At 40.2% G+C, this 16,522-nt stretch overlaps 1 protein-coding gene across 2 annotated transcripts; it reads right to left on the reverse strand.

Annotated features, from left to right (window-relative positions):
* Positions 1 to 2,100: 2,100 nt before the first annotated feature.
* Positions 2,101 to 5,874, reverse strand: LOC110762356 (uncharacterized). Of its 2 annotated transcripts, none has more exons than XM_021964985.2 (3): positions 5,117 to 5,874; positions 4,188 to 4,335; positions 2,101 to 3,923 (listed from the first exon to the last, which is right to left on the reverse strand). In XM_021964985.2, the coding sequence occupies exons 2-3, from the start codon at positions 4,327 to 4,329 to the stop codon at positions 2,500 to 2,502; spliced, it is 1,566 nt and encodes a 521-aa protein (XP_021820677.2). In that variant the 5' UTR covers positions 4,330 to 4,335; positions 5,117 to 5,874; the 3' UTR covers positions 2,101 to 2,499. The 2 variants fall into 2 exon arrangements, with proteins under 2 accessions (XP_021820677.2, XP_021820678.2); XM_021964986.2 differs by having other exon boundaries at positions 2,101 to 3,848; positions 5,117 to 5,873.
* Positions 5,875 to 16,522: the final 10,648 nt, after the last annotated feature.

Here is a 16,522-nt window from a genome sequence, read left to right on the forward strand (position 1 = left end):
TTTTCTGCCATGCCTTGTAACATGTACAAGACTTGAGATAAGATGCCCACTTTGGCTTTATGCTTTCTCAAGCTTCCGTCCCCATTCCTCACCATCCAACACCAAATCTCTCAAACCATCATGGCAGAGAAGAGAACACATATTTTCTGTTTAAACCCTAAACATATTTTCTGTTACTTTCATTTTTGGACACCCTTCCCACTTGTTCTATTCTATATATGTATAGATTCTGCTTGTTAATGAATATATTAATCATTTTTTTTTTTGTGTAATTACCTTAATTTGAACTAATTATGGAGTTTAATTTGGTCCCAACCCAGCAACTAGCTAGGTGGATTTATAAATACTTTATAAATACTTCCGGTCTACATTACCTACTAAATTAAACATGACATCTTGGTGTTGTGGCTATGTGTTTGGAAGATTCACTAATGACTTTCTGATGTGTTAGGATAGAGAGCTGAAAAAACTGAAGGTGGAGTTGTATATTGATCAGAAAGCAATTGTTTTTTTTATTTTTAAATTTCTGGCAGCCACACCAGTTGCCACCAGTTGTTGAACTGCCCACTTTGCTAACATGAACTCCACTCCACTACAGAGATAATTTGAGAAATATTTGTACTTGGATCTAAAGCAGCTGTTTTTAGTATTTTTGGGCTCAGTTGAACTCAAAGTTGCTGCAAATTTTTCAAAATAAAACAAACCGATCACGAGCACAACGATTGGTGAATAATCACATCAACCAAATATTGAATCACACACTCGTTGACCAGAGCACACATCAGTAAAAAGTTGGTAAGAGAGATGCCAACCGTTGATCATTAAATCTGCACATCATTTGGTTTGTTTCATGCTTGATCATTCTCGTTTCATTACAAGTGCAACATTAATTAGTTTGTATATCCACACATTTTATTCGAAATTAATCTCTCGACTCCCACTCACGTCACGTGTATGTCAACAAGAACATGACTTTTTATTTTCCTCTTAATAAACTATTAATTTACGCATTTGTCTCCTTTAAAATGAAGTTTTCTTTTTGGAACATTTTCTTAAATGGCTACAATGACCCTTTTTTTTCTCTCTATCTAGTGAGAAGGAAATAAAATAAGTTGGTTGAAAGGTGTAATGGAGATCATAGCCATGTTGCTTCGATCTTTCACTGCATGAAGCAAACATGTGACAACACAACAGTTACATTGATTTGTCAGTTGGGCTTGGCCGACACCAATTTGACATCAATGATCAAATAATATAGAATCATGAAAAAGTTGCACGGATTATAAGCATATTAAGCTTTAATTGAATCATAAGCTAATATGTATGTATAGTCTTGGCAGTTGGGGCATTTTCACTAGAATGCTATTACCATTAGTGACAAAGTAACAAATTCATTAGCTTCACAGTGAGAAAAATGAACTCAAATTGAGTGGACCTAAGAAATAGAAAAAGAAAAAGTATCTTCAATCTCAATCACACTACTTTTACCTTTGAAAAAAGAAAATTATTTGCTAATATTTGTTTGATGCCAAAATTTCCTTTCTTTTTTATTTATTTTATGTAAATATGGTCCAATCATAAAGATACATGTGTTTCTTCAAGAGTAATAAAGGTGCATGTGTGTAAGTGAGCAAGCACTCACCAGCAAACAAGGCTTAGGGGATACTCAAAAGAGTCAATGAACTTCAAAAAAGAAAACAAAATTGTATAGAAAATAAAAATATCATCATGTGGGGCCCTCCTCCTTACCTAGATAGCCTTTTGGTTGGAAGAGGATGGTTTTGTTTTCCCGTAGGCTACCACTAGCTCTATTATATGATATGAGTATCTTAAACTTGTTTATTTGTTGCCCTTCAGCTCAGTAAGAAACTGCATTGCATATTCCTTTATCCCAAGCCAAGTGGATGATGGAATCAAAGATTAGCTCATATAATAAGACATAATAGCTTTGCTTCTCTTACCTTTCCACATAATTGCAAAACCATTGAGCACCAAAAGTCCCCTACCAAAATTAATCAGGATTCAAGGCATAATTATTCTCTCTGTTTCACTTATCTAGGGGATGATGGATATGAATTAGGCAGATATCAAAGTGAGGAATGGGGGATAAAATCCTCAGTAAAAAAATTTCATTAGAAAAATCATTCAAAATTACATCGCGGTATCTTCGTACGAAGATGACCGTTGCGCTTACAATATATGTATATTTTCGGCAGAACCCTACAAAGATGACAACTCCGGATCTCTTTACGAAGAAGGTATGAATGGAATTTTCCATTTCCACACTAGCTAATGAAAAAGAGACCTAAACAACAAATCACCTTCTAATACACTATTTTACAGGGACGGCGAGCTTCCATCTCCCAACAAATCAGATGTACACAAGGAAAACTCAACTCCTCTAAAAAAATTTCGGAGGAAAAACCTTCAGGCAGACCACCGGATATGAACACCTCAATGCTACTTTTCCAAAACCACCTTGATAAAGGACAAGCAACTCTAGCCCAAGTTTTTACCATCCCTTGCTTTGTAATTCCAAGACTCTTTCCCGAAAACCTCTTCAATCATGTTGCAAGTTGGCAAGAAGTCAACCTTATTCTCAGGGCAAGTCATATACCCGGCATCCCAGATTTTCGTATCACAAGGCTCCAAGACATATTCATGGTCACCTCGGTTGCTAGATCCATTGAAACCACCCGACCAATGATTCCCCTCTTCAGACTTCAGCTGGTTCTCTTGTGAAGCAGCCGCTGCATCAAAGGACGTGCATGAATCATCTTGGACTTCTTGATCTCCCTTTTCATCCCAAGAAATCTTATCCTGAAGCTGAGCTATGGAACAGGTACTGCAGTTGTCAACCAGCCCATAGCATCTATCTAAAATTTGCTTGGTTCCCCCACCAAACATATCCACATTGACATTATCATCGCAAGTATCATCTACAACTTCCTCATCGTACTCTTGCAAATTATCCTTCCAACTTTGATAATAACCAGGAACATTTTGACATATGGGAGACTCAACCACTGAGTCCTCATCCTCTGTAACTGCTAGTTGATTGTCACCATAATCATTACTGCCCTGCCATTCATCATTGTCACTGTCGACATTTATTGGGTCATACCTGTTCTGCCCAGCCCTTTTCACAAGCATAAAGACATTGAAATAGTAACTGACAATCCCCTTTTTTGTCCGGGAGGGAAAGACGGTTGAAAGATTGTCCCAGAAATTCTTGCCCAATGATGCTGGATTTGAGAAGACAACCTGGTGGAATAATTGTTCCTCCTCTTCACTCCATCTTTGTGCGACTTGCTCTCCCATGTCACTAAATCCTAGCTCCTCAAATCTCATTGGCCCAATTGTATATATAAGTTTTTCTCTTGCTTCTGAAATGTGCTGCCTGACACATCTAACAGAATCCTCATCTTCACAGCTGCAATCAGTTCTACCAATTCCAACTATGCAACCAGTGTCAGCAGATAAATCAGAATCAGGCATTGGAATAACACAGGTCCCCATCAGTCGTTTCTCATCCTCAAGGTCAGAGTTTGAAACTGCTTCAGATGTATCTAAATGATTTGAATTATTATTGGTTCCCTGTGCACCCCACAGTGGAACATCAGCTTGATGCTCTGGTCCAATGGAGACAGACTTCCGAGGAGGGTGATCCAAAAGAAAAGAATAAATATCCTCAGATTGAGCCAATGTCCTTATTGGACGTTCAGGATTGAAGCAGTCCGGGAAGGATCCATGAAATGGTGCTTCCAACAGAGAATCTTCTTCACTGGTACTGCTTGTGGTCCATGAGGAGATGGTAAAGCTTCCAGGTGCACTGGTTTCCTCACCACCTTTAGGAAGATCAGAAAATATGTCATCAGAAAGCTTCTCTTCACCTTTATCATTGTCTTTTGCCCATCCATTCTCTACCAATTAAAAATCAGAACTTTTCTCAAGAGTTCAAATCAAAATGAAAAACGAAAACCAGCTGATTAGGCTGTCTTTATGTGACCAAAAATCGTTATAAACAAAAATGAGAAACAAGTGAAAATACGCTATGATTTGAGTGTGTTTGACATTGAAATATCAAACGTCTGAGAAAAACTCACAAAAATTGACTAGGACAGACAAACAAATTTTTCCCTCTTTCAGAGGTTCGACATATATTTACAGAGACTACGGTCCCTCACCTAAAGTCAGCGGTTTCTTGGAAACATCTTCAGGGAAAACAGATTCTGAAAAAGAAACTAGCTCTTTACTGTGCCCCACTTGTCTTGGGTGCTTGAAAGAAACAAATATTTGCTCATCATCAAGAGGCCGTTTTTGTACCATATTAAACTGCAGGACAGAGATAAAATAAGTTTAGATAAAATGAAAATGAAACGCCTAAAACTTCTTAATACCATCTTAAACCGTGAAGCCAGAAACTATGTTTCTATATATCTACAAGAAAGCACATAGTGAAGTATCTCTAGTACATATTTTCAGCTAAAATTACTCAAGCTAAATGATTGTCTAACTCTAGCAGGACCTCATCCAAAACATACCATTACAATCACAAATCAATGTTATCTTAACTTGCTTCCACTGACATAAACTAAACACTTTCAATAAACAAAGCAAACTCAAACAGATGCAGCAAACCCAAATAAGCTTACCAAAAGATGTTAATTCAGTAAACACAACTATCTGCTAAGAGACGTAAATTCAGTACGTCATGTATCACCCTAGACATTGATAATATGTCTTTGACATATGCATGCAAGAACTTAAAGAATCAGTATATATGTCAGTTAATGACACCACTACAAGTCCCTGACATAATTTTATGATAATTATAATCTAGTTAAGAATTATGAATCAATTTTTTATTATAACTGATATTCTTAAAGGGTTTGTGGGGCCACTTATTTGGGGACCCTGAGGCATAGAAGAGACATCACTAATGAAGGGCAATTTGGTAAATATGCTTGCTATTCTATTTCTAAAAAAGGGCGCCCCATTTAGCTAAAAATATGGGTGCCATATCACAGCCCAAAAATTGAGCAAGTAATTAAAATTGATTCTAATTTTTAAGCACTAATAATTTCATAAATTAACAAAAGGAAATGGTTTGTACCTCAAAAAATAGTCTTCGAGAAATGAAGCAGATCGCTGATTTGGAAGATAAAAGCTCAATTCGAAACGCAACCAAAGGGCAAAACTGTTTTATTTGAATGAATCCGACTTTTTCCCAACCTAATTTAAGAAAATAAAGAAAAGCCCTAAAATTTTGAAAACCCTAACCCTAGATGTTCAATTTTCGTCGAAATCTCGAAAATTGCACCTGATCCACGGACAAATACAGCAGCTGTGTGATAGAAAAACCTCAAAGGCTAATAGATCTATGGATTAATTAAGCCTAAATGGATCAAACCCAGAAATCAGAAAACCTAAACATCCAAAAGAATTCAAAAGAATTTACGGAATCCGAAAAAATTTAGAACGGAAATCGCTAATCCAAAAATGGTTTCTTAGATCTACGATCGCAGAAGAAGATCGAACAATTTCTGAAACCCTAACCCTAGAATCGGATTGGGAACACGGCTATAGTTGAAATTGGGATCGACCGATAGGGGAGATAACGAATTAATCGAATCTAATCTCAATTTCGGAATTGAGACGAAAGATCAAGATGGAATCGGGTGAAAAAATGATTGAGATCGAAAAAGAGGCGGCGATTGAAGAAAAGGGGCAAAGTAGGGTTAGCCTTTTTTGTAAGTGGCTGTCCGAGAACCGAAATAACGAAAAGAGACACGTGTCTATTCCAAAATTACGGAAAATACCCCTCCGAATACGGGAAGAGATTGGACGTAGAGACTGACAAGCTCTACAAATGAGCTATATATGAAGGGTGGTGTGGTGATTTGGGAATTTTATATTACCCTCGGGTGAGTGTGACACGTGGCATTTTGGTTAGCGGAAAGTGGCCAGGTCAACTAAGCTTTCAAATTTGTCTCTTGCCTTTTTCGGTGCTTATGTGATTTTATTGGTGGATAAAATACAACACATAAAGTGACCAAGATCTTTTCCTTATCATGAAATTAAGACAATTATGGTATAAAAGTTGTCTTTTACCTTTAGGACATGGTCTTTGCGATTCAATGAGAAATTTGGATTTCGGTTTTTTATTGATTAATTGTGTATTTTTGCTCTCATGCTTACAAATCTTTCGATTTTGAATTTGGTTTTAAAACAAAATATTTTCGTTATTAGTGCTCCAAAATAAAGGGAGGAGTTTATGATGGGCAATTTTTTTTTTTTTTGGTAAAGAGGAGGGCAAAGCCCAACAAAACACTAAGGAACAATAAGTCTGGGTATGCACACCCTACACAAATCCTTAAAGATTAACTGGTTTACAGCAGCAGGAGCAGTAACCCAAGTATGGAGACCCAAAGGCTTGGTGACTCCAATAGAAGCAAGCATATCAGCAACAGAATTGCTTTCTCTGAAGACATGATGAATACGACAAACACCACCAGTCATGATGGCTTTACAGCTGGAGATAAGAGTGAACAAAGGGTGAAGAGGGTCACAACTAGGCGCATTCACAAGATCCACCGCTAAACAGGAATCAGACTCCACAATAAGAGGAAAATAATTAGAATGGTTAGCAAGCCGCAATCCATAGAGGATGGCCCATAACTCAGCTTGTAAAACAGACCCCCTCCCAATACTAGCAGAGAATCCACCAACCCAGTCCCCATTGGCATTTCTGATTACACCACCAGCACCAATAATCCCTTCCTCACCTTTCCTGCAGCCATCAGTATTTAGTTTCCACCAACCAACAGGAGGAAAATTCCAGGTAATAAGGACATCAATTTTAGCAGCCTTCCTATTGGTTACCAAATTGGTATAAATCCACTCAAAGGCAGCACGACAAACATAGATTCCAGAAAGAGCAGTGTGGGACTGATTATCTTCAAAGGCCTCAACGCAACGGTTTTTCCAAATGTGCCACACAGCAAAACCAAACACAACATTCCATTGTAATTGGTTATAACAGCTCTTACCATCATTCAAATTAAAGAAAATCCAATCCCACAGATTAAAATTAAAGGATTGCCGGATAGACTCACTAAGACCCATGGAATTCCAGACCAGCAAGGCATTGGGACAAAGCCTGAGAAGATGGGAAATAGATTCAGAAGGCCACTTACAGATATGACAACAAGCATCAAGAGAGAGACCTTTGTTCCTTCGAGCTTCATTAGTAAGAATTCTGCCATGACACAAAGTCCACAGAAAAGTTTTAATTTTGGGGGGGAGATTCAGGTTCCAGATGAAATCCCATTGCCAATGGTCCACACAATCATCCTGGATAAGAGCAGAGTAAGCAGAGCTCACAGAGAAGCGACCATTAGAGTTAGCATCCCAAATAAGTTTATCAATAACCACACCAGGGCCTGACACATGGATACAAGATATCTTGGTGACAATCTCAGTAGGGAGCCATATGTTAAGTTTAGGAAAATTCCATTCACCATTAGTAAGGAAATCACTAACCTTCTCATGCAAATGATCAAGGGTAAGGGGGTGGCAAGCATACCTTTGGAGCGACTCAGTATCAACCCAAGGGTCAGTCCAAAACAAAACAGAGCACCCATCTCCCAATCTATACTTCAAACCTGTGGACAAGGCCTGAGTACCATATAAAATTCCTTTCCAAGTAGAGGAAGAATCAATAAAATCCTTCTTTTTAACCTCAGTCGCCTTTTTACCTTTCAGATATTTCCCATTCACAACATCAATCCAAAGGCCATGATGGTGTTGTAGAATCCTCCAACTAGCTTTAGCAAGCAGGGATTGATTAAAAACAATGGCTTTCTTAAGCCCCAGCCCACCAAGGTGTTTAGGTCGAGTAACCTTCTCCCAACTCACAAGGTGGACTCTCCTTTTGCTATCAGTAGAACCCCAGAGGAAGTTTCTGTTCAAACGATCCAGCTCATGGCACACTGTCATAGGGAGTTTAGAGGTTTGCATAGAGTAGGTAGGAATAGATGAAGAAACCGCCTGAATCAACGTCATCCTACCAGCCATCGATAGAGTAGCACTTTTCCAACCTGTCAGCCGTTTCTTGACTTTATCAATAACCTCCCAGTAGGTTGCTTTATTGATACGGTTATGAATTAAGGGAACACCAAGGTATTTCCCAAGGTCCTGAGTCAACGGGGAACCACAAGTCTGAGCCAAAAGCAAAGCATCACTTCTTTTCACATTAGGGGAGCATAGAACTTGAGACTTCTCATAACTCACCATATGACCAGACATACTGCAGAACCCATCTAAGCACTCTCTCATGAGTCTTGCCTGCCTAGGAGAGGCCTCAGCAAACAGGATCAAGTCATCAGCAAAGAAAAGGTGGGAGATAAAAGGGCCCTGCTTGGAAACGGGCACCGGATTCCACGTACGGCCCTCAATATTTTGGGTAATCATATGAGAAAGCTTCTCCATACAGAGGACAAACAAATAAGGGGACAGCGGGTCACCTTGTCTAATGCCACTTTGGGGTTTAAAACCAACAGTCTTTTCCCCATTAATGAGAGCCTGGAAGGTCACAGAACAGACGCATGACATAATTAATTCCAGGAATTTACCATGAATACCAATCTCCATAAGCACCCGCTTGATAAAGCTCCATTGAAGCCTATCATAGGCTTTTGCCAAGTCAATTTTCCAAGCCATGAAGCCCTTTTTACCTTTGGTTTTCCTGAATTTGTGAAAAATTTCTTGAGCGATAATAATATTGTCCGTTATTTGCCTTCCAGGAACAAAGCTAACTTGGGTAGGCCCAACCAAATTGGGCAACAACGGACGAAGCCTCGCCACAAGAATCTTAGAGACTACTTTATACAATGTGTTGCAAAGGCTAATAGGCCTTAACTGATTCATACTCAAAGGTTTCTCCACTTTCGGAATGAGAGAGATAAAGGTGTGGTTCAGGCCAACGGGAATTTTACCGGTCTCAAAACACTTCTTCACAAAGTGAATGATATCATTGCCACATAAGTCCCAAGAATGTTGAAAAAACCCAGCAGGAAGGCCATCAGGCCCTGGAGCCTTTAGTTTCCCAATGGCAAAAAGACTTTCCTTAATTTCCACATCCATCATCTCTCTATTCAGCGCCACCATTCTACTATGATCAATACTGGGAAAAGTCAAGTGATAGGTGTCAATGTGCTGTAAGTTCTTGGCAGTAAACAACTCCACAAAATACTTAACCACAATTTCCTGAATACCAATCTTATCATAACACCAATCCCCATTTTCATTTTCAAGGCCTTCAATTTTGTTCCTCCTTCTACGGATAATGGTAGAAAGATGAAAAAATTTAGTATTTCTGTCGCCCTCCCGAAGCCAAAGATTTCTGGATTTTTGATGCCAAAAAGTCTCTTCTTGAAGAAGAATAGCATTATATTCAGAAGAAAGATCCTTCTCCAGCTGAGCTAAAAAAGAACTAGATTTAGAGATCAAGGCTCTTTGAATGCCATCAAGTCTAGCAATAATTCTTCTCTTCCTCTGGAATAAACTGCCAAAAGTCTCCTTATTCCACATTACAATGGACGGAGTAAACTCCTGGATTTTATGGAGAATACAAGACTTACTAGCAGGCCAAGCCGAAGACACGAACTTGTTGTACTCATTATGTTGCAACCACATGGCCTCAAATCTGAAAGGCTTGAGCTCAGGGTGGGGAATATGAAGGCTGTCCAAACTTAACAACAAAGGATTATGATCAGAATTAATACGAGGAAGGTGCTTGATAAAAGCCTCAGGAAACAAAACTCTCCAATTCATAGTGCAAAGACTCATATCAAGTCTCTTCCATATGGTTTTACCACTCTCCCTTTTATTAGTCCAAGTAAAGGGGCTACCAAGGAACCCTAAATCCACAAGATCAAAATTTTGAATCCAATTAGCGAGACCCCCAGGTTTAAATTGGGATCTCCCACCTTTGCATTCTTCCAACGAAGTAGTTTCATTGAAATCCCCACTAATGAGCCAAGGTAGAGAGTTGTTATCCCCAATGTCAGCCAGGTGATTCCAGAGACCCTCTCTTTTCCTATGACAAGGACTCCCATAAACAACAGTCATAAGCCAATTCTGAACACCATACCCAGAGACTAAAACAGTACAGGCTTGGCTCATTGACACCATGAGCTGCACATGTAGCTTGTCGTCATTCCACAAAAGCCAAATGCCACCAGAAAAACCAATAGCCTCCACAACCAGATGTTGATTGAAGGGCAGCCTTTTAATGACATTAGCTGCTCTCCTGCCACTAATCCTTGGCTCCATAATCGCCAAGACATCAAAATTATGCATTTTTTTTAGGTGAGTGATGGTACCGGAGAAACCTTTACCACCAGCCCCTCTAACATTCCAAACCATTAGTTTTATCATCATAAAAAAACTACGAAAGGATGAGAAAAGATACCTGAAGCAAAAGCTTCTAAGACACTTGCATTTCCTCCACAGAGATGGAGGGAGATGCTTCGTCACAGTTCAGTGCCTTCTGGGCCATAGTCACACATGCATCACCTTCCTCCATGGAATCCAGTGGGCTTTGAGGGACCATAGAAGCTAGGGGGTCCTCCCCGTCATCAGTCTGCACCCCACTGCCCTCCAGCGACTGCAAGATATTTGGAGGTTGGTGACCTGGCACAAAACCACCACGATCCTTCAATCGGTTGAACGCATCTTCAAGAAAGACTTTGTCAGTGTCATCAAAAACAGCCTTCACAATATCCTTATGCACCTCCACTTGAGAATGCGCCATAGAGACAGGATTGTGAGGGCCAAGCTTAGCAGTGCCCACATTAGTGGAGGTACTAGGCTTGTCTTTGGTCCCCTGACAGTTTTTTCCACCAAAAACACTATTAGAGATATCAGTTAGAATTTTCCTTGGTCTTCCAACTTTCTTCTTGACCAAACCATTGGTCCCTGGCTGAGAATTCCCTTTAAGTGGCAGCTCCACTTTTTTACCGTTTGAAAAGATCTTCTTGTTTTTATTATTTTCCGTCTGCTTCACAAAAATCCCCTGATCACCAGTGATCTCTTCTTCTTGAAAAACCTGAAATCGGGAGCCAGATTGCCGCTCATTCACATTTCTCGACCCAGATTTGTCCTCTGTATTCATAGCCTTTTTCTTACCAAACCTCCTATTGGTGACCAGATTCCAGGGCCCAAACCCCGAAGGGGGTTCCACTGAGATTTCAGCAGGAGGAGGTTCCTTGCCATCAATCCGGACCTGTACATCTGGACCCTTATCGCCCCGAATGGGGGTAGAAGTCTTAGCTTGTCCCATACTGGTAACACCTTGACCAGCCTTAAAACTATCCACACAAGTTTCTTGTCCGTGACCAATTCTACCACATTTAAAGCATATTACCGGTAGATTTTCATATTCCAATCGCACAATCTTACCTTCAATTTCCACAGATGGAAGTAGAGGCTTACTAGTATCTATTTCCACACACACACGAGCATATTTTCCCCTGGATTGCCCAACTGTGTGAGCATCCACCTTATAGGTTGTGCCCAGCAAATCCCCAATAATCTTCACAGTTTCAGCTTTCAAGAATTCCACATACATACCTGTTAATCTCACCCAAACCGTTAGGCGGTCAATATTTTCCGTTGTAGCACAAAAACCTGGCCTCCAGCGCTGCATCGCTACATATTGACGAGCCACCACCCATGGTCCACCAGTAATAACCTTTTGCAGATCTTGTTCCAACACAAATCTGACAATGAAAAAATCATTGTCAAGATCCACAAGTTGCATAGGGCCCTTGGGGTTCCATCTCTGCTTAAGCCGGGTCTGGACAAAGTTGTATGTATGAGATTTCCCCACCAATTTGATAATAAGGGCGTTCCTCCAAGGCCGATACAGTTTTTCCTTGATTTTGTCCGAAAATCTCACCGAAGGGCCATTAGGGGTCACCAAGATCTCATAATCGCCAACATCAATCTCAAATTTCTCATCAGCCAAATCAGCTGGTTGCTTTGGAGAAGACTCAAAGATGGAAGATCCAATCAGCATATCCTTGAAACTGGGGGGTGGGTCACCAACAATAGGTTCCACACGGAGGACATCAATATCATCATTTTCCATCACAGTGTCAGAACGATGCCGTTTCGAAGCATTTCCGGGATGGGCTATTTTGATTAATTAGTCCCTAGTGTTTAGCTTCTGTAGCTATAAATTATATAAATTTAGTTTTTTTTTTCTTTTTAACACAAGCAATATTGAGGAGAGGGAATAGACTTTTTAGTTTGCTGAAAATTATAGCCTCGTAAGTTGCTGGTAGTTTTTATTATTTAAATTGAAAGAACAAAAAAATTAGTTGGAGGTTTAGCCCGCCCAGCAAACAATGGCGACTGCTTTAAAGATAAAGATGCCAAGTCATGACTCATGACAGCTCATTTAGTTTGTTATAGCAGGTTGTTAGGGAAAGTTTTGTATAGCCTTGGTTATATATATACACCTCAAATGTAAATGTAATTAACAAGAAAAGTAAGTAAATGAGAAGAGGATTATTCAGTAAAACCATTCTTTTGTTTTCCTTTGTTTCTCTGGTTTCTTTGGTTTCTTTATGGTATCAATCGCCACTGCCTCACGGCATTCTTCGATCCTAGTCTCTTCCGCTTCTGTGCTCCGATCTCTGGTTTGATCTCTGATCTGTAAGCAATTGTTTGTTGCTGTTCTTCGATCTTGATTCTTTGTCTCCTTCATCTCTGATGGTGTCACCTCTTGAATCCTCTTCTCCGATTCCGTCAATCCCCACTCAGAATCCCCATTCTTCCTTTTCAAACCCTAATTCGCCCCAAACCTACACTTCTCTTACGATTCAAAACATCGGTAGCATGGTGCCGATCAAGCTCAAGCATTCGAATTATCTGCCTTGGTGTGCTCTGTTTGCCCCAATTCTTCGTCGCTACAAGATTCTTGGACTTATTGATGGAACTGAGCCTTGTCCGGTGCCATTTTTACCAGATCGATAACTCAATCCTACTTACGAGAGTTGGTATGAGAAGGATCAGAATCTTCTCATCTGGTTCAATTCAACACTCTCTGAGGAAGTCATTCCGTTTACTATTGGTGTTTCTTCGTCCAGAGATTTGTGGCTCAAACTTGAGCAGCGCTTTGGTGGTGTTTCTGATGCTCATATTCATCAGCTTCGTTCTCGTCTTCAGAGTATTCAGAAAGGCTCCCAATCAATGGTTGATTATCTGCAATAGATCAAGGAAATTTCTGATTCCCTCACTGCAGCCGGAGCTTCGGTTTCGGATCGCGATCTTATTGCTGCTACACTGGCTGGGCTTCCGGATGAGTTTGAATCATTCATTGATTATATCATGCTCCGTCTCTCTTCAACATCTCTTGATAAATTACATGGTTTATTACTCACAAAGGAGCTTTCCATGACTCGAAGGAAGAAAATTGCCTCATCTGCAACCACTGAAGCGTTTCATGCTCTCTCGGCCCAAGTATCACCGCCTCTTCTTCCTACACCACCTCAGGCATTTGTTGCTCAACATCCACCACTTCAAAACTCTTTTCGATATAATTCCAATCGTGGCAGGAACAATCAATTTTCCAACAATCGGGGCAATTATGGCAATAATCTGGGCAACTACAATTCTGGCTCTCATCGGGGCAACCACAACTCTGGCTTCCCTTCTGGTTTCAATCGTGGTCATAATTCCAACTCTCGTGGTTCCTTTTTCTCTGGTGCTCGTGTTCCTTACCAGATCTGTGGAAATACAAGTCATGAGGCCATAGACTGCTATGATCGCATGAATCCTGCAATTTCTGGTAAAATCCCTCCCACCAAGCTTGCTGCAATGTGTGCGCACTATACATCAAAGCCCTCTCCTTCCTGGCTCATTGACTCTAGCGCAACTTCTCACATTACCAATGACATCTCCAACATCTCTTCTCCATCTCCTTACACCGGTGAAGACAAAGTCTATATTGGTGATGGTAAAGGTCTGTCCATCAACCATATTGGTTCCTCTTTGTTACATACTCCCAGTACTTCCTTTAAATTGAAAAATGTACTTCATGTTCCTCAAATGAAGCACAACTTGTTGTCTGCTTTTCAATTTGTCAAAGACAATTCATGTTCATTGACACTTGATTCTGATGGATCCCTTGTCAAGGATCATTTTACGGGGAAGATGCTTTTGCAGGGACCAGTTAGAGATGGATCCTATCCTTTGCAAAGCTCTCCTTCACCTGGTACTGCTTCTTCAATTTCTTCATCAGCATTTGTTAGTATTAAAGCTCCAGTGCAAATTTGGCATCGTAGATTGGGTCATCCCTCCTCCAATATTTTTCGAAAAGTGATTTCTGGTAATAAGCTTGCACTGCAAGGTAAATCCTCAGTTGATTTCTTCTGTTCGGATTGTGCTATAGCTAAAAATCATAAACTGCCTTTTCACCCTGCTGGTTCATCTACTTCCCATAGTCTAGCTTTACTTCATTGTGATGTATGGGGACCTGCCCCTGTAACTTCTGTGAGTGGTTTTCAGTATTACCTGCTGTTAGTAGATGATTACACCCGATATTGCTGGTTCTTTCCTTTGAGAAGGAAATCTGAGGTGTATTCTACCTTTGTAACTTTCAAGACATATGTGGAAAAATTTGTTGGTAATCAAATAAAGGCTATTCGTTCTGACTCAGGGGGTGAATTCACTAGTGCTTCTTTTCAGTCTTATCTTAATTTGCATGGTATTTCTCATTAGTTCAGTTGCCCACATACACCTGAACAGAATGGCTGTGTAGAACGAAAGCATAGGCATCTTGTCGAAACAGCCAGAACATTGTTCGTAGCTTCTAATGTTCCTAAAGTCTATTGGGTTGAAGCTCTATCCACTGCTACTTACTTGATCAACAGGTTGCCCATTTCTGGTCTTGCACAATCTCCATGGGAGCTTTTATTTCATACATTACCAGATTATACTAGGCTAAAGGTTTTTGGATGTAGTTGTTACCCCTGGTTAAAACCTTATGTTTCCTCTAAACTTGATGGCAAGAGCAAGCAGTGTGTTTTCCTTGGATATAGTTTACAGCATAAGGGTTATAGGTGCTTAGACATGACCACTGACAGAGTATATATCTCTCGGCATGTCTTATTTGATGAGAAGTCATTTCCCTTTACTGCCAAGTCCGCATCACCCACTGATTCTATCCCTCCTATATCTCCTGTTATTGACCTGCAATTTCCCATTCCCAACTCACACTTTGTCTTACCAAGTTCTCCCTTCATCCATCCTTCTTCCCATACTCCTAATCCTAGTGAATTTGTATCACCTCACAATTTCAGCCCTTTGCAATCTCACTCCTCTTCTCCATCTTTACCAGGTCAAAATATTCATCCTATGGTTACTAGATCAAAGAATGGCATTTTTAAGCCTAAAGCTTATACTGCTACCAAACACCCTTTATCATCTTCTCTTGATTATGTACCAACAACCTATCATCAGGCCTCTAAATTTGATGCATGGAGATCAGCCATGCAAGCTGAATTTAATGCCCTCCAATCAACTGGAACATGGATCTTGGTTCCTTCTTCTTCATCCCAGAATGTTGTAGGCTGTAAATGGGTCTTTAGAATCAAGAAAAAGCCTGATGGGACCATTGACAGGTATAAAGCTCGGCTTGTTGCCAAGGGATTTCATCAAAAAGAGGGCTTGGACTATCAAGAAACCTTTAGTCCTGTGGCAAAGCCTGTCACTATCAGAATTTTGTTAACTTTTACTGTGCAATTCAATTGGTTTCTGCATCAACTCGATATTAGTAATGCCTTCCTTCATGGTGATTTAAAAGAAGAAGTATTCATGCATCAGCCACCTGGCTTCAGTGATCCAAACTTTCCAAATCATGTGTGTCAACTCAAAAAGTCCTTGTATGGCCTCAAACAAGCTCCCAGGGCATGGTTTGATAAATTGTTTCAAGCTCTCAAGTCTCTTGGTTTCACTCAATCATCATCTGACGCATCCCTCTTTGTTCTCAAGGTTCCAGTTCTTGTTATTGTCCTTGTCTATGTGGATGACATCTTGGTCAGTGGTCCAGATTCATCAGTGTGCAATCTTTTCATCAAGAAACAGAGCTCTTTGTTTCCTGTAAAGGACTTAGGTCCCTTACATTATTTCTTGGGTCTTGAAGTTCAACGAACCAACGAGGGACTCTTTCTCCATCAGGGTAAATATCTGATGGACTTGTTACAAAAGACAAAAATGGAGGGTGCTAAGCCTTGTTCTACACCTCTTGGAACTACCAAACTGGATCACGATGGTACACCTTTGGAAAATCCCAGAGAGTATAGATCCATTGTGGGAGGCCTATAGTATTTAACTTGGACTCGGCCTGATATCTCATTTGCAGTTAATCAAGTCTGCCAATTCATGCATGCTCCAACTGATTCACATATGCAGGCAGCCAAGCGAATACTTAGATTTCTCAAAGGTACAT

This window comes from Prunus avium, chromosome 5, assembly GCF_965620075.1.
Source record: "Prunus avium chromosome 5, drPruAviu1.hap1.1, whole genome shotgun sequence".
NCBI lineage: Eukaryota > Viridiplantae > Streptophyta > Magnoliopsida > Rosales > Rosaceae > Prunus > Prunus avium.

Coding starts and splice junctions, on each gene's coding strand:
- LOC110762356 (XM_021964985.2), bottom strand. CDS start 4,329: ATGGTACAAAAACGGCCTCTTGATGATGAGCAAATATTTGTTTCTTTC. Junction 3,924..4,187: donor CAAGAAACCGCTGACTTTAG/GTGAGGGACCGT, acceptor TTTAATTGGTAG/AGAATGGATGGGCAAAAGAC.